The sequence below is a fragment of the Nipponia nippon genome, unplaced genomic scaffold (assembly GCF_047370975.1).
Source record: "Nipponia nippon isolate SJK-2023a ecotype South Korea unplaced genomic scaffold, ASM4737097v1 scaffold_51, whole genome shotgun sequence".
NCBI lineage: Eukaryota > Metazoa > Chordata > Aves > Pelecaniformes > Threskiornithidae > Nipponia > Nipponia nippon.
In genome coordinates, this window is record NW_028262371.1 from 217,618 (window position 1) to 243,213 (window position 25,596).

Sequence of the window (25,596 nt, forward strand, 5' to 3'; positions counted from 1 at the left end):
CCCCCCCCTCTCCCGGCGGGGTGGTTTCTGCCGTTGCTGTGTGACATCACCGCCGTGACGTCACCACCGCGCCCTGGGGCGGGGGGGGGGGGCGCGCGCGGGCCGCCATTTTGTCGCTTTCCCCCTCAGGCTCGGCCGCCGTCTTGTCCCCGCCCCGAGATGGCCGCCGCGACGCCATCGCCGCCGCGACGGAGGCGCCGGGTGAAGGGTGGCGGCCGTGACGTCATCGCCTGGGGAGGGCGGCGGCCATCTTGTCTTCACCCTGAGGGGACGGCGGCCATCTTGTCCTCTTCCCTGAGGGGACGGCGGCCATCTTGTCTTCACGCTGAGGGGACGGCGGCCATCTTGTCGCGTTCTCTGAGGGAGAGGGTTGGCGGGAGGGCGGCCATCTTGTCCCCTTCTCTGAGGGGGTGGCGGCCATCTTGTCTTCACCCTGAGGGGCCGGCAGCCATCTTGTCCCCTTCCTTGAGGACAAGGCAGCCATCTTGTCCCCTTCCCTGAGGAGAAGGCAGCCATCTTGTCCCGTGAGGGGACAGCGGCCATCTTGTCCCCTTCTCTGAGGGGATGGCGGCCATCTTGTCTTCACCCTGAGGGGATGGCAGCCATCTTGTCCCCTTCCCTGAGGACGAGGCAGCCATCTTGTCCCCTGAGTGGACGACAGCCATCTTGTCCCCTTCCCTGAGGGGACGGCGGCCATCTTGTCCCCTTCCCTGCGGGGGCAGCAGCCGTCTCGTCCCCTGAAGGCACGGCAGCCATCTTGTCCCCTTCCCTCGCGCCGCGGCCGCCATTTTGCCCCTTTTCCCCCGCCGCGGCAGCGTCGCTACCGCCGCCATCTTGAGCGCGGCCACGTCGCCCGCGCTGCCGCTCCGGCCGCCATCTTGTGCGCGGCGCGGCCGCCATCTTGCGCGTGTGTCGCGGCCGCCATCTTGTGCGCGGCGGCGTCCTCCCGGGCGGCGGGGGGCGCTGCGGCGGGGGGCGGGGCCCGGGGGCGGGGCTCGGGGGCGGGGCCCGGTCCCAGCCCGGCGATGGCGGCGGCGGAGGCGGCCGAGCCCCGGGACGGGGACGGCGACGGGGACGAAGCGGCGCTGAGGCGGCTGGAGGTGAGGGGGGGGCGCCTATAGGGGCTGTGGGTCCCTATGGGGGCTCCTATAGGGGCTATGGGGGTTATGGGGCTGCTATAGAGACTCCTATAGGGGTTATGAGGTTCCTGTAGGGGCTGTGGGTCCCCTATAGGGGCTGTGGGGCGCCTATAGGGGGTGTGGGTCCCGTATAGGGGTTATGGGATCCGTGTAGGGGCACCTATAGGGGATGTGGGTCCCGTATAGGGGGTGTGGGTCCCGTATAGGGGCTGTGGGATCCCTATAGGGGCTCCTGTAGGGACTATGTGGCTCCTATGGGGGCTACGTGGCACCTATAGGGGCTGTGGGTCCCGTATAGGGGTTATGGGATCCCTGTAGGGGTTCCTATAGGGGCTATGGGGGTTATGGGGCACCTATGGGGGTTATGGGGCTGCTATAGGGGTTATGGGGCTGCTATAGAGACTCCTATAGGGGTTATGAGGTTCCTGTAGGGGCTGTGGGTCCCGTATAGGGGCCGTGGGGCGCCTATAGGGGGTGTGGGTCCCGTATAGGGGTTATGGGATCCGTGTAGGGGCACCTATAGGGGCTGTGGGTCCCGTATAGGGGGTGTGGGATCCCTATAGGGGCTCCTACGGGGGGTATGGGGCTCCTATAGGGGCGCCTATAGGGGCTGTGGGTCCCGTATAGGGTGTGTGGGGCTCCTATAGGGGCTCCTATGGGGGCTACGTGGCACCTATAGGGGGTGTGGGTCCCGTATAGGGGTTATGGGATCCCTGTAGGGGCTCCTGTAGGGGCTATGGGGGTTATGGGGCACCTATGGGGGTTATGGGGCTCCTATAGAGACTCCTATAGGGGTTATGAGGTTCCTGTAGGGGCTGTGGGTCCCCTATAGGGGCTGTGGGATCCCTATAGGGGCTCCTATGGGGGGTATGGGGCTCCTATAGGGGCACCTATAGGGGCTGTGGGTCTCCTATAGGGGCTCCTATGGGGGGTATGGGGCGCCTATAGGGTCTGTGGGTCTCATATATGGGTTATGGGATCCCTATAGGGGTTCCTATAGGGGCTATGGGGGTTATGGGGCTGCTATAGGGGTTATGGGGCTCCTATACAGACTCCTATAGGGGTTATGAGGTTCCTGTAGGGGCTGTGGGTCCCCTATAGGGGCTGTGGGGCGCCTATAGGGGCTGTGGGTCCCGTATAGGGGTTATGGGATCCGTGTAGGGGCTCCTATGGGGGCTGTGGGTCCCGTATAGGGGCTGTGGGATCCCTATAGGGGCTCCTATGGGGGGTATGGGGCTCCTATAGGGGCGCCTATAGGGGTTATGAGGCTCCTATAGGGGCTATGGGTCCCGTATAGGGGCCGTGGGGCGCCTATAGGAGGTGTGGGTCTCGTATAGGGGTTATGGGATCCCTATAGGGGTTCCTATAGGGGCTATAGGGGTTATGGGGCTCCTATACAGAGTCCTATAGGGGTTATGAGGTTCCTGTAGGGGCTGTGGGTCCCGTATAGGGGCCGTGGGGCACCTATAGGGGCTGTGGATCCCGTATAGGGGTTATGGGATCCGTGCAGGGGCACCTATAGGGGCTGTGGGTCCCATATAGGGGGTGTGGGATCCCTATAGGGGCTCCTACGGGGGTATGGGGCTCCTATAGGGGCTGTGGGTCCCGTATAGGGGGTGTGGGGCTCCTATAGGGGCTCCTATGGGGGGTATGGGGCACCTATAGGGGCTGTGGGTCCCGTATAGGGGTTATGGGATCCCTGTAGGGGTTCCTATAGGGGCTATGGGGGTTATGGGGCACCTATGGGGGTTATGGGGCTCCTATAGAGACTCCTACAGGGGTTATGAGGTTCCTATAGGGGCTATGGGTCCCGTATAGGGGGCCGTGGGGCGCCTATAGGAGGTGTGGGTCCCGTATAGGGGCTGTGGGTCCCGTATAGGGGCTGTGGGGCTCCTATAGGGGCTCCTACGGGGGGTATGGGGCTCCTATAGGGGCGCCTATAGGGGCTGTGGGTCCCGTATAGGGGGTGAGGGTCCTGTATAGGGGCTCCTATGGGGGTATGGGGCACCTACGTGGGTTATGGGATCCCTGTAGGGGCTCCTATAGGGGCTATGGGGGTTATGGGGCTCCTATAGAGACTCCTAGAGGGGTTATGAGGGTCCTGTAGGGGCTGTGGATCCCGTATAGGGGCTGTGGGGCTCCTATAGGGGCTCCTATGGGGGGTATGGGGCTCCTATAGGGGCGCCTATAGGGGCTGTGGGTCCCGTATAGGGGCTGTGGGGCGCCTGTAGGGGGTGTGGGTCCCGTATAGGGGTTATGGGATCCCTGTAGGGGCTCCTATAGGGGCACCTATAGGGGCTGTGGGTCCCGTATAGGGGCTGTGGGATCCCTATAGGGGCTCCTATGGGGGGTATGGGGCTCCTATAGGGGCTGTGGGTCCCGTATAGGGGCTGTGGGATCCCTATAGGGGCTCCTATGGGGGGTATGGGGCTCCTATAGGGGCTGTGGGTCCCGTATAGGGGCTGTGGGATCCCTATAGGGGCTCCTATGGGGGGTATGGGGCTCCTATAGGGGCGCCTATAGGGGCTGTGGGTTCCGTATAGGGGCTGTGGGATCCCTATAGGGGCTCCTATGGGGGGTATGGGTCGCCTATGGGGGTTATGGGGCTCCTGTAGGGGCTATGGGGCACCTACCTGGGTTATGGGATCCCTATAGGGGCTCCTATAGGGGCTGTGGGGGTTATGGGGCTGCTATAGTAATTATGGGGCTCCTATAGAGGCTCCTATAGGGGCTATGGGGCGCCTATAGGGGCTATGGGTCCCCTATGGGGCTTATGGGATCCCTATAGGGGTTATGGGGCACCTGTGGGGGTTATGGGGCTGCTATAGGGGTTATGGGGCTCCTATAGAGACTCCTGTAGGGGTTATGAGGTTCCTATAGGGGCTATGGGTCCCATATAGGGGCCGTGGGGCGCCTATAGGAGGTGTGGGTCCCGTATAGGGGTTATGGGATCCGTGTAGGGGCTCCTATAGGGGCTGTGCGTCCCGTATAGGGGGTGTGGGATCCCTGTAGGGGCTCCTATGGGGGCTGTGGTGCGCCTATAGGGGCGCCTATAGGGGGTGTGGGGGTTCCTAAGGAGGTTATGGGGCTGCTATAGAGGCTCCTATAGGGGCTATGGGGCTCCTATGGGGGTTATGGGTCCTCTGTGGGGGCTGTGGGGTGCCTACAGGGGCTATGGGGCATCTATAGGGGCTATAGGTCCTGTATAGGGGGCTATGGGGCTCGTATGGGGGCTGCTATAGGGGTTATAGGGCACCTATAGAGGGCTATGGGTCCCCTATAGGGGCTATGGGGCTGCTGTAGGGGCTATGGGTCCCCTATGGGGGTTACAGGTCCTCTATAGGGGCTGTGGGTCCTCTGTAGGGGGTTATGGGGCACCTATAGGGGGTCATGGGGCTCCTGGGGGGGTTGTGGGTCCTCTATAGGGGCTATAGGGCGCCTATAGGGGGTGTGGGGTGCCTGTAGGGGCTCCTATAAGGGCTGTGGTTCCTCTATAGGGGCTATGGGGCTCCTATAGGGGCTGTGGGTCCCTATAGGGGGTTATGGGGCGCCTATAGGGGCTATGGGGCGCCTATAGGGGGGCTATGGGGCGCCTATAGGGGGGTTATGGGGCGCTTATAGGGGTTATGGGGCGCCTATAGGGGGGCTGTGGGGCACCTATAGGGGCTATGGGGCGCCTATAGGGGTTATGGGGCGCCTATAGGGGGTTATGGGGCGCCTATAGGGGCTATGGGGCGCCTATAGGGGGCTGTGGGGCGCCTATAGGGGCTATGGGGCGCCTATAGGGGGGTTATGGGACGCCTATAGGGGTTATGGGGCGCCTATAGGGGGTTATGGGGCGCCTATAGGGGCTATGGGGCGCCTATAGGGGGCTGTGGGGCACCTATAGGGGTTATGGGGCGCCTATAGGGGTTAGGGGGCGCCTATGGGGGGGCTGTGGGGCACCTATAGGGGCTATGGGGCGCCTATAGGGGGGTTATGGGGCGCCTGTGGGGAGGTTATGGGGCGTTATAGGGGCTATGGGGCGCCTATAGGGGGGCTGTGGGGCGCCTATAGGGGCTATGGGGTGCCTATAGGGGGGCTGTGGGGCACCTATAGGGGTTATGGGGCGCCTATAGGGGGGCTGTGGGGCACCTATAGGGGTTATGGGGCGCCTATAGGGGGGTTATGGGGCGCCTATAGGGAGGTTATGGGGCGCCTATAGGGGTTATGGGGCGCCTATAGGGGGGCTGTGGGGCGCCTATAGGGGCTATGGGGCGCCTATAGGGGGTTATGGGGCGCCTATAGGGGTTATGGGGCGCCTATAGGGGGGTTATGGGGCGCCTATAGGGGCTATGGGGCGCCTATAGGGGGGCTGTGGGGCACCTATAGGGGTTATGGGGCGCCTATAGGGGCTATGGGGCGCCTATAGGGGGGCTGTGGGGCACCTATAGGGGCTATGGGGCGCCTATAGGGGGGTTATGGGACGCCTATAGGGGTTATGGGGCGCCTATAGGGGGGTTATGGGGCGCCTATAGGGGCTATGGGGCGCCTATAGGGGCCGTGGGTCCCTATGGGGCCGTGTGGGGCTGGGTCCCCCCTGACCCCTCCCCCCAGGCGCTGGTGCAGGCCCTCTACCGCTTCCGGGACCGCCTGCCCCCCGCCGGCCCCGCCCCCGCCGATGACATCACCACCGCCCCCGCCGATGACGTCACCGCCGCCCCTGCCGATGAGGTCACCGCCGCCCCCGCCCGCGACCTCGTCCCCCCCGCGGGTGACGTCAGCGCCCCCCAAGGTGACGCCGCCGCCGCCGCCACTGTGGATGACATCGTCAGCGCCGCCGCAGATGACATCGTCAGCGCCCCTGGCGACGACCTTGTCGACCCCGGCGATGACCTCAGCGACCCGGCGGCCAGCCTGGCGGCCGCCATGGAGAAGACGCTACGCCTGATGGATGACGTCACCGGTAGGCCCCGCCCCCCCCGCCCCGCCCCCCCCCCCCCCCGGGGTGGCCCCAGCGCCACCCCCTCCCCCTCCGTGGGGCAGCCCCTGACTGATGCCCCTCCCCCCATTTTCTGACCCTCCCCCCACCTCTGCCCCTCCCCCCAACCTCGGCCCCTCCCCCCAACACCTCCCCCCACTCCCCACCCCCGCCCCTCCCCCACCTTCTCCCCCTCCCCCACCTCCTGCCCCTCCCCACCTCTTCCCCTCCCCCATTCCTCCCTGCCTCCTCCTCCCACCCCCTGCCCCTCCCCCACTCCTGCCCCTCCCCCACCTCCTGCCCCTCCCCCACCTCCTGCCCCTCCCCGACACCTGCCCCTCCCCCATTTCTCCCCCTCCCCCACTCCTGCCCCCACCCCTGCCCCTCCCCCCTCCCGCCCCTCCCCCATTTCTCCCCTCCCCCACCCCTGCCCCTCCCCACCTCCTGCCCCTCCCCCATTTCTCCCCTCCCCCACTCCCACCCCCCCACCTCGTGCCCCTCCCCCACCTCCCTGCCCCCCGCCCCTCCCCCATTTCTCCCCCTCCCCCACTCCCGCCCCTCCCCCACCTCCTGCCCCCCTCCCGCCCCTCCCCCATTTCTCCCCCTCCCCCCTCCCACCCCTCCCCCATTTCTCCCCCCACCTCCTGCCCCTCCCCCACCTCCTGCCCCCCCTCCCGCCCCTCCCCCATTTCTCCCCCACTCCCGCCCCTCCCCCATTTCTCCCCTCCCCCACTCCCGCCCCTCCCCCGCCTCCCTGCCCCCCCCCCCCCCCCCCCCAGTCTCGCGGCAGGGGCGGGGCCGGGCGCTGGCGCTGCGGGCGCGGGCGCTGGGCGTGGCGCCCTCGGGCGCGGCGCGGGCGGAGGCGGCGCTGGGGCGGGCGCTGAAGCTGGAGCCGGGGCTGGGCCCCGCCTGGACCCAGCTGGGGGAGGCAAAATGGCGGCGGGGCGACCTGGAGGGCGCCCGCGCCTGCTTCCGCCGCGCCCTGGCCCACGTGAGCGGGGGAGGGGCGGCGGGGGGTGGGGGAGGGGATTGGGGGGGTTGGTGGGGGATGTGGGGGGTGGGGGAGGGGCGGGGCGCCGTGGGGGAGGGGATTGGGGGGAAGGGGCGGGGGGGAGGGGGAGGGGGTGGGGGAGGGGGAGGGGCGGGGCGCCGTGGGGGAGGGGATTGGGGGGGTTTCGGGGGGTGGGGGGAGGGGGGAGGGGGTGGGGGAGGGGCGGGGTGCCGTGGGGGAGGGGATTGGGGGGGTTTCGGGGGGTGGGGGGAGGGGATTTGGGGGGTTGGTGGGGGGAGGGGCGGTGGGGGGAGGGGATTGGGGGGTTTCGGGGGGTGGGGGGAGGGGATTTGGGGGGTGGTGGGGGGAGGGCCGGTGGGGGGAGGGGATTGGGGGGTTTCGGGGGGATTTGGGGGGAGGGGCGGCGTGCCGTGGGGGGAGGGGATTTGGGGGGGTTGCTGGGGGATGTGGGGGAGGGGCAGGGGTCAGGGTCCTGTGGGGGAGGGGAACGGGGGCGTCGTGCGGTGGGGGAGGGGAGGCCCCGCCCCCCGCCCCACCCCCCACCCCCCCCCCCCGCCGGCAGGGGGAGGAGGCGGAGGCGCGGCGGCTGCTGTCGATGGCGCTGCGGGCGGGGGGCGGGGGCGGGGCCCTGCGCGAGAGCCTGGCCCAGGCCGAGGCCGCCGTGCGCTGCGCCCCCGCCGACGGGCGCTCCTGGTGTGAGTGGGGGAGGGGCGGGGGCGGGGCCGCGGGGGGGAGGGGCCCTGTGGGGCGGGGGAGGGGTGTGTGGGGTGGGGGGGGGGCCATATGGGGGGCTTGAGGGGCTCTACGGGGTGGGGGAGGGGCTCCGTGGGGTGGGGAGGGGCTTTATAGGGTGGGGGAGGGGTTCTGTGAGGTGGGGGAGGGGCTCTGCGGGGTGGGGGAGGGGCTCCGTGGGGTGGGGAGGGGCTTTATAGGGAGGGGGAGGGGGTCTGTGAGGTGGGGGAGGGGCTCTGCGGGGTGGGGGAGGGGGCTCCGTGGGGTGGGGAGGGGCTTTATAGGGAGGGGGAGGGGGTCTGTGAGGTGGGGGAGGGGCCCTGTGGGGTGGGGGAGGGGTCGGGGGGCGGGGGAGGGGCTCCATGGGGCAACATCAGGGGAGAAGGGGGGGGGGGGCTCGCTATAGGGGGAGGGGCGGCATATGGGGTGGGGGAGGGGCTCTGTGGGGGGAGGGGCTCTGTGGGGCAGGGGAGGGGCTCGATGGGGCAGGGGGGTCTCTATGGGTCCCTATGGGGCGGGGGGTCCCTATGGGGCCGGGGGGTCCCTATGGGGCGGGGGGGTCCCTATGGGTCCCTATGGGGCAGGGGGGGTCCCTATGGGGCTGGGGGGGTCCCTATGGGGCGGGGGGGTCCCTATGGGTCCCTATGGGGCGGGGGGTCCCTATGGGGCCTGGGGGGACCCTATGGGGCGCGGGGGGTCCCTATGGGGCGGGGGGTCCCTATGGGGCGGGGGGTCCCTATGGGTCCCTATGGGGCAGGGGGGGTCCCTATGGGGCTGGGGGGTCCCTATGGGGCGGGGGGTCCCTATGGGTCCCTATGGGGCGCGGGGGTCCCTATGGGGCGGGGGTCCCTATGGGGTGGGGGGGTCCCTATGGGGTGCGGGGGGTCCCTATGGGGCGGGGGGGTCCCTATGGGTCCCTATGGGGCGGGGGGGTCCCTATGGGTCCCTATGGGGCGGGGGGTCCCTATGGGGTGCGGGGGGTCCCTATGGGGCTGAGCGGCCGCCCGGGGGCGGGGGAGGGCGCTCGTGGGGCGGCTGTGGGGGAGGGGGGGGCGGTGGGGCTGAGGCCCCGCCCCTCCCCCCCCAGACGTGCTGGGCAACGCCTACGTCTCCCTCTTCTTCGCCGGGGGGCAGAGCCCCGAGGCCGCGCGCCGGGCGCTGGGGGCCTACGCACAGGCCGTACGGGGGGTGGGGCGGGGGGTTCCTATGGGGCTGGGGGGGCTGTGGGGCTGGGGGAGCTGTGGGGCGGAGGGGGCTGCCATGGGGCTGGGGGATTGCTATGGGGCTGGGGGTCGCTGTGGGGCTGGGGGGTCGCTATGGGGCTGGGGGTCGCTGTGGGGCTGGGCGGGGTGGGGCTGGGGGGTCGCTGTGGGGCTGGGGGGTCGCTATGGGGCAGGGGGTTGCTGTGGGGCTGGGGGGTCGCTATGGGGCAGGGGGTTTAGTGTGGGTCTGGGGGCGTTGCTATGGGGCTGGGGGGAGCTGGGGGGCAGGGGGAGCTGTGGGGCGGAGGGGGCTGCCATGGGGCTGGGGGATTGCTATGGGGCTGGGGGTCGCTGTGGGGCTGGGGGGTCGCTGTGGGGCTGGGCGGGGTGGGGCTGGGGGGTCGCTGTGGGACTGGGGGGTCGCTATGGGGCAGGGGGTTTAGTGTGGGTCTGGGGGCGTTGCTATGGGGCTGGGGGGAGCTGGGGGGCAGGGGGAGCTGTGGGGCGGAGGGGGCTGCCATGGGGCTGGGGGATTGCTATGGGGCTGGGGGTCGCTGTGGGGCTGGGGGTCGCTGTGGGGCTGGGGGGTCGCTATGGGGCTGGGGGGTCGCTGTGGGGCTGGGCGGGGTGGGGCTGGGGGGTCGCTGTGGGGCTGGGGGGTCGCTGTGGGGCTGGGCGGGGTGGGGCTGGGGGGTCGCTATGGGGCAGGGGGTTGCTGTGGGGCTGGGGGGTCGCTATGGGGCAGAGGGTTTAGTGTGGGTCTGGGGGCGTTGCTATGGGGCTGGGGGGAGCTGGGGGGCGGAGGTCGCTATGGGGCAGGGGGAGCTGGGGGGCGGGGTCGCTATGGGGCTGGGGGATTGCTATGGGGCAGGGGGTGGAGCTATGGGGCAGGGGGTGGAGCTATGGGGCAGGGGGTGGAGCTATGGGGCAGGGGGTCGCTATAGGCCCCTGGTGGGGCAGTGCCTTGCTATAGGGCGGGGCTATGGGGCTGTGGGCGGGGCTATGGGGCTGTGGGCGGGGCTATGGGGCTGTGGGCGGGGCTCCGGCTCCAGCCAATGCCTGCTCCCCCCCCCAGGAGCGGGTGGACCCGGAGGCGGCCAATAACCCGGACCTGCACCTCAACCGCGCCACCGTGAGTCAGCCAATGGGGAGCCGGGGGGGCGGGGCCTCACCGGGGAGGGCGGGGCCTCAACATAGGGGGCGGGGCATCGCCATGGGGGGCGGGGCTGTGGGGCCCTATGGGGCGTACAGAGGGGGCGAGGCCCAGCGGTGGGGGGGGTGGGGCCCGGGGGGGGGCGTGGCCGCCGAGGCCCCGCCCCCCCGAGGGCACCAGCCAATGGGAGGGCGGCAGCTGCTGCAGTACCAGGAGGGGTTCGGGGCGGCGCTGGAGGGGCTGGGGCGGGCGGCGGCCCTGGCCCCCGGGTGGGAGGAGCCTCGCCGGCGCCACGCCCACCTGCTCGACTTCCTGTCCCGCCTCTGCAGCCTGCTGGCCAATCGGGTGAGGGGGCGGGGGCGGGGCTTGGGGGTGGGGGGGCTGGGGGGGCCACTTGTGGGGCTGGGGGGGCACTTGTGGGGCTGGCGAGGGACTTGGGGGGCACTTGGGGGGCTCAGTTGTGGGTCTGGGGGGCACTTGGGGGGCACTTGTGGGGCTGGGGGGCACTTGTGGGGCTGGAGAGGGACTTGGGGGGCACTTAGGGGGCTCAGTTGTGGGTCTGGGGGGCACTTGTGGGGCTGGGGGGCACTTGTGGGGCTGGAGAGGGACTTGGGGGGCACTTGGGGGGCTCAGTTGTGGGTCTGGGGGGCACTTGGGGGGCACTTGTGGGGCTGGGGGGGCACTTGTGGGGCTGGGGGGGCACTTGTGGGTCTGGGGGTGGTCACTTGGGGGGCTGGGGGGCACTTGTGGGGCTGGGGGGGGGCACTTGTGGGTCCGGGCCGACCCCGCCCCCCCCCCGACCCCGACCCCGCCTCTGCCCCTCCCCCCAGGGGAAGGTGCGGGGGAAGCGGCGGCGGGGGCTGGAGGGGCCCCTCCCCCCCGGGCTCCTGGGCCCCCTGGGGGGGGCGGGGGGGCTCCGCCCCTCCCCCCTCGCCGCCCTGCGCCCGGGGCCCAACCCCCGCCACGCCCTGCTGGGCCGCGCCCTCTTCTGCCTCACCCCCGAGGAGCGCGTGCCCTAGTCAGTGACGTCACACCCCGCGTCAGCACCCCGCCCCCCCCCCATGTCCCCCATTTTCCCCTCCCCCACCACCCCCCCATCGCCCCTCCCCCATCTCCCCTCCCCCTCCCTCCACCTGTCCCCTCCCCCACCCGTGTCCCCTCCCCCCATCCTCCTCCCCCACCTCCCCTCCCCCATCTGCCCCATCGCCCCTCCCCCATCTCCCCTCCCCCCACATCCCCCTCCCCCACCTCCCCTCCCCCCATTTCCCCTCCCCCCACGCCCCCATCTCCCCTCCCCCATCTGCCCCATCGCCCCTCCCCCACCTCCCCTCCCCCCATTTCCCCTCCCCCCACGCCCCCATCTCCCCTCCCCCATCGGCCCCATCGCCCCTCCCCCCATCTCCCCTCCCCCCATCTCCCCTCCCCCCAGGACCCCTCCCCCCCACCTCCCCTCCCCCCACCTCCCCTCCCCCCCATTTCCCCTCCCCCCCCACGCCCCCATCTCCCCTCCCCCCCATTTCCCCCGTCTCCCCTCCCCCCATCTGTCCCCTCCCCCCCCCCCCCCATGTGCCCCGCCCCCGGGGCCCCGCTGCCCCTCCCCCCGCTGACGCCCCTCCCCCCAGCACGGTGGGGCTGGCGGACGGGGCGGGGGCGGTGGCCGCCGTCACCATTTACAACGCGGCGCCGGACTGGGGGGTGCTGGTGGGGGATGGGCTGGCCCTGCCCCACCCCCACCTGCGCCACCACCACCTCCAGCACCAGGGCAAGGTACGGGCACTGGGAGGGACTGGGAGGGGAGGTGGGGGCACTGGAAGCAGACCGGGAGGGTACTGGGGTGGAACTGGGAAGCACTGGGAGGCCACTGGGGAGCACTGGGAGTAAACTGGGAGGGACTGGGAGGCACTGGGAGGGGAGGTGGGGACTCTGGGAGGGAATTTGGGGGCACTGGACGGCACTGGGAGGGACTGGGAAGGGAGATGGGGGCACTGGGAGGGGACTGGGAGGCACTGGGAGGGGATGTGGGGGCACTGGAAGCAGACCGGGAGGGTACTGGGTTGGAACTGGGAAGCACTGGGAGGCCACTGGGGAGCACTGGGAGCGAACTGGGAGGGACCGGGGGGCACTGGGAAGGGGATTGGGGGGGACAGGAGGGACTGGGGCGGACTGGGAGCATACTGGGATGGGACTGGGAGGCACTGGGAGGGGATTTGGGGGCACTGGGAGGGACTGGGAGGGGGATGTGGGGGGTCCGTACTGGTCGGTACTGGTCCATACTGGTCCATACTGGTCAGTACTGGTCGGTACTGGTCCATACTGGTCAGTACTGGTCCATACTGGTCCGTACTGGTCGGTACTGGTCCGCCGGGCGCAGACCTTCTCCTTCACAGGGATCCGCGTGCCCTCGCCGCTGGCGCTGCTCGTCAACGGGCGCCGCCCCCCGCCCTCCGCCCTGGCCCCGCCCACCCTGGCGCTGCGCAACGACCCCGCCCCCCGCTAGCCCCGCCCACCGCCCCCCAACCCCGCCCCCAGCCGTCAAACCCCGCCCCCTCCCCGCCAACCCCCTGCCCACCGCCTCCAAACTCCGCTTCCCCCCGCCAAGCCCCGCCCCCCGCACTCAAACCCCGCCCACAAGCCCCACCCCCCCCCGCCCTCAAACCCCGCCCCGTCCCCGCAAACCCCGCCCGCCCGGCGGCACCCGGCGCAGGGGGCGGGGCAATAAAAGGCGCCGCGGAGCTGATTGGTCGCCTGCGTGTAGGGCCACGCCCCCTCCCTTCTTCGCCATCTTGGGGGCGGGGGGGGGGGAGGTGTCCGTGGCGGCCGCCATCTTGGGCGGGTTAACGGTCCCTACGGCGGCCGCCATCTTGGGGCGGGTGGGGGCGCCGCGTGGCGGCGGCCATGTTGGATTGGGGCGGGGGGGGGGGCGGCGGCGGGCGGCCCCGTGGCGGCCGCCATCTTGGGCGGGTCTCTGTACCCCGTGGAGGCGGCCATCTTGGGGGGAGGGGCTACGGGGGGCTCTATGGGGCGGGGGAGGGGCTATGGGGGGATCTATGGGGCTGGAGAGCGGCTATGGGGCAGCTGTGGGGCAGGAGCAGCGCCCTAGGGCCGGCGACAGGGCACTTGTGGGGCAGGAGGGGGGCAGCCGTGGGGCACTTGTGGGGCGCTGTGGGTCACGGGCGGGGGGGGGGGGGGGGAGGGTCCCGCTCAGCGCCGCCATCTTACAAACCATCCGTCCTTTAATCGTCAAGTCGTAACGAGGTATCAAAATTAACGGGGGGAGGGGGAGCGAATTACGGGGGGGGGGGGGGAGGGGCGGGGGAGGGGCGAAGCCCAACTACGGGGGGGAGGGGTCACGACACCACGAACACGGCGGGGGAGGGGCGGGGGGCGGGGTTTTTGGAGGGGGGGGAGGGGTCCCGGCTCAGTTTTGGGGGGGGTGGGGGGAGGCGGGGGGAGGGGCGGGGGGCGGGGCTTTGCGTTTTTTTAGGAATCGTCCTCGCCGTTGGCGCTGTCCCGGTCGTCCTCCCCCTCCTCCGCCTCCTTCTCGTCGCCCTTGATCGACTCCAGCTGGGGGGCGGGGACAGGGGGGGGTTAGGGGGCGGCTACCCCATAGATTCCGTGGGGCTGCCCCATAGATCCCCTTCATCCGCCCCCCCCAGATCCCGTGGGTCCGTCCAAGAGATCCCGTGGGCTCGCCCCACAGATTCCGTGGGTCTGCCCCATAGATTCCGTGGGTCCGCCCCATAGATGATGTGAGTCTATCCCATAGATGATGTGGGTCTGCCCCATAGATCCCATGGGCCCGCCCCCCAGATTGCATGGATCCACCCCATAGATCCCGTGGGCCCGCCCCATGGATCCCGTCAGTCTGCCCCATAGATTTTGTGGGTCCGCACCCCCAGATTCCATGGATCCGCCCCATAGACCCCGTGGGTCCGCCCCATAGAATCCGTGGGTCCGCCCCCCAGATTCTGTGGGTCCGCCCTCCAGATCCCGTGGGTCCACCCCCCCAGATTCCATGGATCCGCCCCATAGACCCTGTGGGTCCGCCCCATAGAATCCGTGGGTCCGCCCCCCAGATCCCGTGGGTCCACCCCCCCAGATTCCATGGATCCGCCCCATAGAATCCGTGGGTCCGCCCCCCAGATTCTGTGGGTCCGCCCCCCAGATCCCGTGGGTCCACCCCCCCAGATTCCATGGATCCGCCCCATAGATCCCGTGGGTCCGCCCCATAGAATCCGTGGGTCCGCCCCCCAGATCCTGTGGGTCCACCCCCCCAGATTCCATGGATCCGCCCCATAGCCCCCGTGGGCCCGCCCCCCAGACCCCGTGGGCCCGCCCCATAGATCCCGTGGGTCCGCCCCCCAGACCCCGTGGGCCCGCCCCATAGATCCCGTGGGCCCGCCCCCCAGACCCCGTGGGCCCGCCCCCTCACCTGGTCGTCCCCCCGCTCCTCCGCCTCCTCGTCGTCCAGGAGGTCGCCCTCCTCCGCCGAGTCCTCGCCCCCCGCCTCCGCCTTGGCCCCGCCGCCGCCCCCTCCTCCTTCTTGGCCGAGCTCCCCCCTGCTCCTCCTCCGCCTTCTCGCTCTTCTGCTCTGGAACCCGCAACCGGGAAAAACATCAGCAACCCGGCAAAACCCCCCGAACCCCAGCAAAACCCCCCAAACCCAGCAAAAACCCCCCAAAACCCCAGCGAAACCCACCACAAAATGAGCAAAAACCCCCAAAACCCCCCAAACCCATCAAAACCCCCCAAAACCCGAGCAAAACCCATCAAAAAATGAGCAAAAACCCCCAAACCCATCAAAAAACCCCAAAACCGAGCAAAACCCAAGCAAAACCCCCCAAAAAATGAGCAAAACCCCCCAAAACCCACCACAAAATGAGCAAAACCCCCCAAAACCCATCACAACCCGAGCGAAACCCACCACAAAATGAGTAAAACCCCCCAAACCCATCACAACCCATCAAAACCCATCAAAACCCCCCAAAACCCATCAAAACCCGAGGAAAACCCCCCCAAAAAATGAGCAAACCCCCCAACCCATCAAAAACCCCCCAAAACCCCCCAAAACCCGAGCAAAACCCATCAAAAAACGAGCAAAAACCCCCAAACCCCCCAAAACCCCCAAAACCCAAGCGAAACCCATCAAAAAAATGAGCCAAAACCCTCCAAACCCATCAAAAACCCCCCAAAACCCATCAAAACCCGAGCAAAACCCCCCCCAAAAAATGAGCAAAAACCCCCCAAAACCGAGCAAAACCCATCAAAACCCCCCAAAACCTGAGCAAAACCCCCCAACCCCATCAAAAAACCCCCAAAACCCATCAAAACCCCCCAAAACCCGAGCAAAACCCCGCAAAAAATGAGCAAAAACCCCCCAAAACCCATCAAAACCCCCCAAAACCCAAGCAAAACCCCCCCAAAAAATGAGCAAAACCCCCCCCAAACCCATCAAAACCCCCGAAACCCATCAAAAAACCCCAAAACCGAGCAAAACCCATCAAAAAATGAGCAAAACCCCCCAAACCCATCACAACCCATCAAAACCCCCCAAAACCCGAGCAAAACCCCCCGAAAAATGAGCAGAAACCCCCCAAACCCATCGAAAACCCCCCAAACCTGAGCAAAACCCATCAAAACCCCCCAAAACCCGAGCAAAACCCACCACAAAATGAGCAAAAACCCCCCAAACCCATCAAAAAACCCCAAAACCGAGCAAAACCCATCAAAACCCAAGCAAAACCCCCCAAAAAATGAGCAAAACCCCCCGAACCCCATCAAAAAAACCCCAAAACCCATCAAAACCCCCCAAAACCTGAGCAAAACCCCCCAAACCCCATCAAAAACCCCCCAAAACCCGAGCGAAACCCACCACAAAATGAGCAAAAACCCCCAAAACCCCCCAAACCCATCAAAAAACCCCAAAACCGAGCAAAACCCATCAAAACCCAAGCAAAACCCATCAAAACCCCCCAAAACCCATCAAATCCCCCCAAAAAATGAGCAAAAGCCCCCAAACCCATCAAAACCCGAGTAAAACCCATCAAAATCCCCCAAAACCCCCCAAAACCCGAGCAAAAACCACCAAAAAGACCAAAGCCGAGGAAAAAAAACCACTAAAACCCGAGCAAAAAGCATCAAAAAACCATGGGAAACCACCGAGAGACGTCAAAACCGAGCAAAAAGCCCCAAACCCCTCAAAACCCGAGCAAAAAACCCACCGAAAACCATCAAAAACCGCCACAACCCGCCGAAAACCGAGCAAAAACCCGATGGCGACCCGTCAAAAAAGGGTCAAAACCCCTCACAAAACCCGTCGGAACGGATCAAAACCGGTGGAACGTCATGAAACGGCGTCGAACCCCACCAGAAGCGATCAAAAACGACCCAAGATTCCTCAGACCGGCGAGAAAGGATCCCAAGTGATCCGAAAACATCGCCGGAAGCGCTCGAAGGCCGTCGGGACCGGATCGGAAGCGACCGAAATGGGTCAAAAAATTCGACTGAAAGCCATCGAAAATGATCGCAAACGGATCGAAACCACGACCGAAAGCGACCGAAACTCATCGAAAGCGACCGAAACTCATCGAAAGCGACCGAAACGGATCGAAACCGCGATCGGAAGCGATCGGAAGGGATCAAGACGGATCGAGAACGTGATCGAAAGCCATCAAAAATGACCGAGACTCATCGAAACCCATCGAAACCGACCGAAAACGCGACCGAAACCCATCGAAACCCATCCAAAATGTGATCGAATCCCATCGAAAGCCATCAAGACTGACCGAAACGGATCGAAAGCGATCAAAAACGTGACCGAAAGTGATCAAAAGCGATCGAAACGGATCAAAAGCCATCGAAACCCATCGAAAACGTGATCGAAAGCGAGCAGAACGGATCAAAACCCATCGAAAGCGATCGAAACCGATTGAAACTCATCGAAACCGATGGAAAACGTGATCGAAAGCCATCGGAAGCCATCGAACCGGATCAGAAACGGATCAAAACCGATCGAACCGGATCGAACCTCATCGAAAGGGATCAAAACCGTGATCGGAAGCGATCAAAATGGATCGAAACGGATCAAAACCGGATCAAAAATGCTTAAAAACCATTGAAAGCGACCAAAACCGTGATCGGAAGGGATCGAATCGGATCGAAAGCGATCAGAACCGATCAAAAACGTGATCGAAAGCCATCGGAACGGATCGAAATGGACAGAAATGGATCAAACCGGATCAAAACCGATCGGAACGGATCAAAAGTGATCGAAAGCCATCGCAACGGATCAGAATCGGACCAAAAACGTGATCGAAATGGATCGAAACGGATCGAAACCGGATCGAAACCGATTGAAACGGATCAAAACCCATCGAAATGGATCGAAACGGATCGAAAACGTGATCGAAACGGATCGAAAACGGACCAAACCCCATCAAAACTCATCAAAACCCATCGAAATGGATTAAAACCGGTCGAAACCGATCAGAAGTGATCGAAAGCGATCGAAACCGATCAGAAACGGATCAAAACCGATCAGAAGTGATCGAAACGGGTCAAAAGCGTGATGGAAAGCAATCGAAACCGATCGAAACCGATCAAAACCAATCGAAAGCCATCGAAAACGTGATCGAAATGGATCAAAACGGATCAAAACCGATGGAAACGGATCAAAACCGCTCGAAAACGTGATCGAAAGCGATCGAAACGGATCGAAACGGATCGAAAGCGATTGAAACTCGTCGAAACGGATCAAAAACGTGATCGAAAGCGATCGAAACGGATCGAAACGGATCGAAAACGTGATCGAAAGCGATCGAAACGGATCGAAACGGATCGAAAACGTGATCGAAAGCGATCGAAACGGATCGAAAGCGATCGAAACCGATTGAAACTCATCGAAACCGATGGAAAACGTGATCGAAAGCCATCGGAAGCCATCGAACCGGATCAGAAACGGATCAAAACCGATCGAACCGGATCAAAACTGATCAAAAACGTGATCGAAACGGATCGAACCTCATCGAAAGGGATCAAAACCGTGATCGGAAGCGATCAAAATGGATCGAAACGGATCAAAACCGGATCAAAAATGCTTAAAAACCATTGAAAGCGACCAAAACCGTGATCGGAAGGGATCGAATCGGATCGAAAGCGATCAGAACCGATCAAAAACGTGATCGAAAGCCATCGGAACGGATCGAAATGGACAGAAATGGATCAAACCGGATCAAAACCAATCGGAACAGATCAAAAGTGATCAAAAGCCATCGCAACGGATCAGAATCGGACCGAAAACGTGATCGAAATGGATCGAAACGGATCGAAACCGGATCGAAACCGATTGAAACGGATCAAAACCCATCGAAATGGATCGAAACGGATCGAAAACGTGATCGAAACGGATCGAAAACGGACCAAACCCCATCAAAACTCATCAAAACCCATCGAAATGGATTAAAACCGGTCGAAACCGATCAGAAGTGATCGAAAGCGATCGAAACCGATCAGAAACGGATCAAAACCGATCAGAAGTGATCGAAACGGGTCAAAAGCGTGATGGAAAGCAATCGAAACCGATCGAAACCGATCAAAACCAATCGAAAGCCATCGAAAACGTGATCGAAATGGATCAAAACGGATCAAAACCGATGGAAACGGATCAAAACCGCTCGAAAACGTGATCGAAAGCGATCGAAACGGATCGAAACGGATCGAAAGCGATTGAAACTCGTCGAAACGGATCAAAAACGTGATCGAAAGCGATCGAAACGGATCGAAACGGATCGAAAACGTGATCGAAAGCGATCGAAACGGATCGAAAGCGATCGAAACCGATTGAAACTCATCGAAACCGATGGAAAACGTGATCGAAAGCCATCGGAAGCCATCGAACCGGATCAGAAACGGATCAAAACCGATCGAACCGGATCAAAACTGATCAAAAACGTGATCGAAACGGATCGAACCTCATCGAAAGGGATCAAAACCGTGATCGGAAGCGATCAAAACGGATCGAAACGGATCAAAACCGGATCAAAAATGCTTAAAAACCATTGAAAGCGACCAAAACCGTGATCGGAAGGGATCGAATCGGATCGAAAGCGATCAGAAAGGGATCGAAAGCGATCGAAACCGATTGAAACTCATCGAAACCGATGGAAAACGTGATCGAAAGCCATCGGAATGGATCAAAACGGATCAAAAGTGATCGAAACCGTGATCGGAAGCGATCGAACCGGATCAAAACCGATTGAAACTCATCAAAACCGATCGAAACGGATTGAAAACGTGATTGAAACGGATCGAAAGCGATCGAAACTCATCGAAACGGATCGAAACTGTGATCGAAAGCGACCAAAACCGATCGAAACGGATCAGAAACGGATCAAAACCGATTGAAACTCATCGGAAGCGATCAAAATGGATCAATACCGATCGAAACGCATCAAAAATGTGATCGAAATGGATCGAAAGCGATCGAAACGGATTAAAATGGATCAAAACCGCTCAAAGCCGATCGAAACCGCTCAAAACCGTGATCGAAATGGATCAAAACGGATCGAAAGTGATCAAAACGGATCAAAAACCGATCTAAACCGATCGAATCGGATCAAATCGGATCAAAAAGGATTAAAAATCATCGAAAGCCATCGACATGGCGATCGGAAGCGATCGAACCGGATCAAAACCGATTGAAACTCATCGAAACCAATCGAAACGGATCAAAACCCATGGAAACGGATCAAAACCAATCAAAAACGTGATCGAAACGGATCAAAACGGATCAAAACCGGGATCGGAAGCGATCGAACCGGATCGAACCGGATCAAAACCAATGGAAACGGATCAAAACCGATCGGAACGGATCAAAATGGATCGAAACCGATCGAAACGGATCGAAACCCATCAAGAACGTGATCGAACCGGATCGAACCGGATCGAAAGCGTGATCGGAAGCGATCGAACCGGATCGAACCGGATCAAAACCGATCGAACCGGATCGAAACCGATCAAAACCCATCAAAAACGTGATCAAACTGGATCAAAACAGATCGAAAGTGTGATCAGAAGCGATCGAACCGGATCAAAACCGATTGAAACGGATCAAAACCGATCAAAAATGTGATCGAAATGGATCGAAACCCATCAAAAACGTGATTGAACCGGATTGAACCGGATCGAAAGCGTGATCGGAAGCGATCGAACCGGATTGAAACCGATCGAACCGGATCGAACCGGATCAAAACTGATCGAAACCCATCAAAAACGTGATCGAACCGGATCGAAAGCGTGATCGGAAGCGATCGAACCGGATCGAACTGGATCAAAACCGATTGAACCGGATCAAAACAGATCGAACCGGATCGAACCGGATCAAAACCGATCGAAACGGATCGAAACCCATCAAAAAGGTGATCGAACCGGATCGAACCGGATCAAAACCGATCGAAACGGATTGAAACCCATCAAAAAGGTGATCGAACCGGATCGAACCGGATCAAAACCGATCGAAACGGATCAAAACCGATCGAAAACGTGATCGAACCGGATCGAAAGCGTGATCGGAAGCGATCGAACCGGATCGAACTGGATCAAAACCGATTGAACCGGATCAAAACAGATTGAAACGGATCGAACCGGATCAAAACCGATCGGAACGGATCAAAACCCATCAAAAAGGTGATCGAACCGGATCGAACCGGATCAAAACCAATTGAAACCCATCAAAAACGTGATCGAACTGGATCGAAAGCGTGATCGGAAGCGATTGAACCGGATTGAACTGGATCAAAACCGATTGAACCGGATCAAAACAGATCGAACCGGATCAAAACCGATCGAAACGGATCGAAACCCATCAAAAAGGTGATCGAACCGGATCGAACCGGATCAAAACCAATCGAAACCCATCAAAAACGTGATCGAACTGGATCGAAAGCGTGATCGGAAGCGATCGAACCGGATCAAAACCGATCGAAACGGATCGAAACCCATCAAAAAGGTGATCGAACCGGATCGAACCGGATCAAAACCGATCGAAACGGATCGAAACCCATCAAAAACGTGATCGAACCGGATCGAAAGTGTGATCGGAAGCGATCGAACCGGATCGAACTGGATCAAAACTGATTGAACCGGATCAAAACAGATTGAAACGGATCGAACCGGATCAAAACCGATCGGAACGGATCAAAACCCATCAAAAACGTGATCGAACCGGATCGAACCGGATCAAAACCGATCGAAACGGATCAAAACCCATCAAAAACGTGATCAAACCGGATCGAACCGGATCGAAACCGATTGAAATGGATCGAACCGGATCAAAACCGATCGAAACCCATCAAAAACGTGATCGAACTGGATCGAAAGCGTGATCGGAAGCGATCGAACCGGATCGAACCAGATCGAAACCGATCGAACCGGATCGAAACCCATCAAAAAGGTGATCGAAACGGATCGAACCGGATCGAACCGGATCAAGACCCATCAAAAACGTGATCGAACCGGATCGAACCGGATCAAAAACCCATCGAAACGGCGCTCGAAAGGGATCGAACCGGATCGAAAAGGCGCCGCCAGCGGCCCGAAGGCCCCCGGGCGGGCGCTGGGCAGGGCCCCTCCCCTCCCCCCTCCCCTCCCCCCGCCGCCCCGCGCCCCTCCCCCCCCCCCCGCGCCCCTCCCCCGCTCACTCTGCTCCCGCTCGATCCGCTCCAGGCTCTCCAGCAGCGCGTCCACCTTCTGCTTGATCTGGCTCAGCTCCTTCTTGATGCTCTGCAGGTCCTCGCCTTTCACTGCCCCCCCCCCCCCGAGAAACCCCCAAAAGCGTCGTGATTCGCCCCGAAACGAAGCCCCGCCCCCCCTCCACCCCGCCCCGCCCCCCGCCCCGCCCCCCGCCCATTCTCGTACACTTGCCGGATTTGGAGGAGGAGCCGCGCTGGCCGCTCTTGGAGTTGAAGCCGCTCTTGCCGCGGCGGGAGGTGTTGCCCGACACCCGCTGCCGCTTGGTGGGGACGACGGCGCGGGGGAAGGGGGGGGGGCGGGGGGACGCGGGCGGGGTAGCTGTACATCCTATAGGCGACAGCGTATGGGGGGGGGGGGGGGGGCGGGGTCAGCGCGGCGGCCGCGCCCCTAACCCCCCCGCCGGCGGCCATCTTGGCGCGTTACCTATCGTAATAATCGCGCTGGAAGTCGTAGTCCAAGTCGAAGGAGGATCTGTGGGGGAGGGGGGGGGGAGAGGGGAAGGGGGTGAGCGGTGCGGGGGGGGGGGGGGGGGGGAGGGGCGGCCCCGCCGTGGGGCGGCCCCTCCCCCGCTGGGTGCGTCGGGGGTGGGGGGAGGGGTATAGAATGAAAGGGTCCCGACCTGACGAGGGGGGACGGAGAAGGTGGGGCAGCTACTGACCCGTACATCTCGGCCGCCGAGCGCTTCACCCCCGCCTTGCCGCGGTTCACCTTGGGCTCGGCCGCCAGGTTGATGTCTGGGGGGGGGGGGGGGGGGGGAGGGGCGAGCCCCGCCGTTAGGGGGGGGGGAGGGGCGGGGGGTGGGGGTGGGGAGGGGGGAGCTATGGCGGGGGGCAGGGGGACTGGGGGGGGGGGGGAGCGATGAGGGGTCTGTGGGGCTGGGGAGGGGGGTTGGGGGCAGCTGTGGGGCTGGCGAGGGATCTATGGGGCAGCTGTGGGGCTGGGGAGGGGGGTTGGGGGCTCTATGGGGCAGCTGTGGGGCTGGGGAGGGATCTATGGGGCAGCTGTGGGGCTGGGGAGGGGGGTTGGGGGCTCTATGGGGCAGCTGTGGGGCTGGGGAGGGATCTATGGGGCAGCTATGGGGCTGGGGAGGGGATTTGGGGGCATCTATGGGGCTGGGGAGGGGATTTGGGGGCTCTATGGGGCAGCTATGGGGCTGGGGAGGGATCTAGGGGACAGCTATGGGGCTGGGGAGGGGGTTTGGGGGCTCTGTGGGGCAGATGTGGGGCAGCCGTGGGGCTGGGGAGGGATCTAGGGGGCAGCTGTGGGGCTGGGGAGGGGGTTTGGGGGCTCTGTGGGGCAGCTGTGGGGCTGGGGAGGGATCTAGGGGGCATCTATGGGGCTGGGGAGGGGGGTTGGGGGCTCTATGGGGCTGGGGAGGGATCTATGGGGCAGCTGTGGGGCTGGGGAGGGGGCTTGGGGGCATCTATGGGGCTGGGGAAGGGGCTTGGGGGCTCTATGGGGCAGCTGTGGGGCAGCTGTGGGGCTGGGGAGGGATCTATGGGGCAGCTGTGGGGCTGGGGGCTCTGTGGGGCTGGGGAAGGGTCTATGGGGCAGGGAGGGATCTGTGGGGCAGCCGTGGGGCTGGGGGCCCCCAGGGGCCACCTGGGGGCTCGAGGGGCTCCTGAGGATCCCCAGGAGCCCCCCTCCCCCGCCCGGCCCCTCCCCCCCTCGCCCGCTCCCCCCCCCCAATTTCCTAAAAATTTCCTAAAAAATCCCCAAATTTCTTAAAAATGCCCCCAAATTTCCTGAAAATGTCCCAAATTTCCCAAAATCATCTCCAAATTTCCCGGAACTTCCTAAAAACGTCCCAAAGTTTCCCAAAAATGTCCCAAATTTCCTAAAAATGTCCCAAATTTTCCAAATTTTCTCAAAGTCCCAAAGTTTCCTAAAAATGTCCCAAATTCTCCAAAATTTCTCAAAAACATCCCCAAATTTCCTCAAAATGTTCTAAAAATGTCCCAAAATTTCCCCAAACGGCCCCAAATTTCCTCCAAATGTCCCAAATTTTCCTCAAATGTTGCCAAATTTCCTCAAAATCTCCCAAATTTTCTCAAACACGTCCCAGAATTTCCCCAAATGTCCCCAAATTTCCTAAAAAGTCCCAAATTTCCTCAAAAATGCCCCCAAATTTCCTAAATGTCCCCAAATTTCCTCCAAATGTCCCAAATTTTCCTCAAATGTTGCCAAATTTCCTCAGAATCTCCCAAATTTTCTCAAAAACGTCCCCAAATTTCCTCACAACGTTCCAAAAATGTCCCAGAATTTCCCCAAATGTCCCCAAATTTCCTAAAAAGTCCCAAATTGTCTCAAAAATGCCCCCAAATTTCCCCAAACGGCCGCAAATTTCCTCAAAAATGCCCCCAAACTTCCTCCAAATGTTCCAAACATGTCCCAAAACTTCCCCAAACGGCCCCAAATTTCCTCAAAATGTCCCAAATTTTCCTGAAATGTCCCCAAATTTCCTAAAAAGTCCCAAATTTTCTCAAAAATGTCCCGGAATTCCCCCAGATTTCCTAAAAAGTCCCAAATTGTCTCAAAAATGCCCCACAATTTCCCCAAACGGCCCCCAGTTTCCTCCAAATCCCCCCAATTTCCTCCAGAAGCCCCCAAATTCCCTCAAAAAATCTCCGAAACGCCCCCAACTTCCTCAAAATCCCTTCCTCGCCCCCGCGACTCACCCAGCACCTGCCCGGCGATCATCCTGCCGTCCTCCCCGGCGACGGCGGCGCGGGCGTTGCGCTCGTTGACGTACTGGACGAAGGCGAAGCCCTTGTGGACGGAGCAGCCGACGATCTTGCCGTACTTGGAGAAGATGGCCTCCACGTCGCTCTTCTTCACCACCAGGGTGTTGAGGTTGCCGATGAAGACCCGCGAGTTCATGGAGCGCGGGTCCGTCTTGTTCGTCACGTTGCTGGCCATGGCGCGGGGGCGGGGCTGGGGGGCGGGGGGGAGGGGCACCTGCGAGAGCGGGAGGCCCCCGGATTTTCCTCAAGGCCCCGAAATTGCCTCAAAATGGGCCCCCCCCTTCCTCAAAAGCGTCCCCAAATCCCATCAAAACGCCCTCAAATGTCCCAAAATGCCTTAAAAATATCACCAAATTTCCCCAAGATCGCCCCAAATCTCCCCGAATCCAAAAAAAGTCTCAAGAATGCCCCCAAATTTCCCCATTTCCCAAAAAAGTCGCAAACTTTCCTCAAAAGGTCCCCAAATGCCCTAAAAATGCCCTAAAATGTCCCCAAATTCCCTAAAAATGTCCCCAAATTTCCCCAAAGGACCCAAAAATGGCCCCAAATTTCCTCAAAATGGCCCCAAATTTCCTCAAAATGGCCCCAAATGTCCTAAAGATGCCCTAAAATATCCCCAAAACTCCCCAGAATGTCCCAAAATCTCCCTAAATGTCCCCCAAATTCCCCAAAGTGATCCAAAATTTCCCCAAAAATGTCCTTAGATGTCCCCAAATGTCCTAAAAAAGCCCTAAAATGTCACAAAAGTCCCTAAAAATGTCCCAATTTTTCCTAAAAATGTCCCAAAACATCCTGAAATGTCCCCAAAGGACCCAAAAATGTCCCCAAATTTCCGAAAAATGTCCTAAAAATGCCCTAAAATGTCCCAAAATTCCCGAAAAATGTCCCAACATGTCCCCAAAATGC

The 25,596-nt window shown here is 62.4% G+C and overlaps 2 protein-coding genes across 2 annotated transcripts; one reads left to right on the forward strand and one right to left on the reverse strand.

Annotated features, from left to right (window-relative positions):
• Positions 1-12,802, forward strand: TTC5 (tetratricopeptide repeat domain 5). Its single transcript, XM_087734975.1, has 10 exons — positions 1-1,100; positions 5,736-6,084; positions 6,879-7,090; positions 7,674-7,806; positions 8,931-9,022; positions 10,121-10,177; positions 10,397-10,543; positions 11,029-11,216; positions 11,821-11,965; positions 12,570-12,802. The coding sequence occupies exons 1-10, from the start codon at positions 1,026-1,028 to the stop codon at positions 12,693-12,695; spliced, it is 1,524 nt and encodes a 507-aa protein (XP_087591101.1). The 5' UTR covers positions 1-1,025; the 3' UTR covers positions 12,696-12,802.
• Positions 12,803-13,547: 745 nt separating this feature from the next.
• Positions 13,548-25,594, reverse strand: HNRNPC (heterogeneous nuclear ribonucleoprotein C). The gene is given in 9 exon segments (XM_087734991.1): positions 13,548-13,762; positions 14,631-14,717; positions 14,719-14,789; positions 21,895-21,996; positions 22,112-22,229; positions 22,231-22,273; positions 22,370-22,417; positions 22,605-22,680; positions 24,625-25,594. Coding segments are annotated over 9 exon segments (870 nt in total). The 5' UTR covers positions 24,866-25,594; the 3' UTR covers positions 13,548-13,678.
• Between the last annotated feature and the right edge of the window lie 2 nt (positions 25,595-25,596).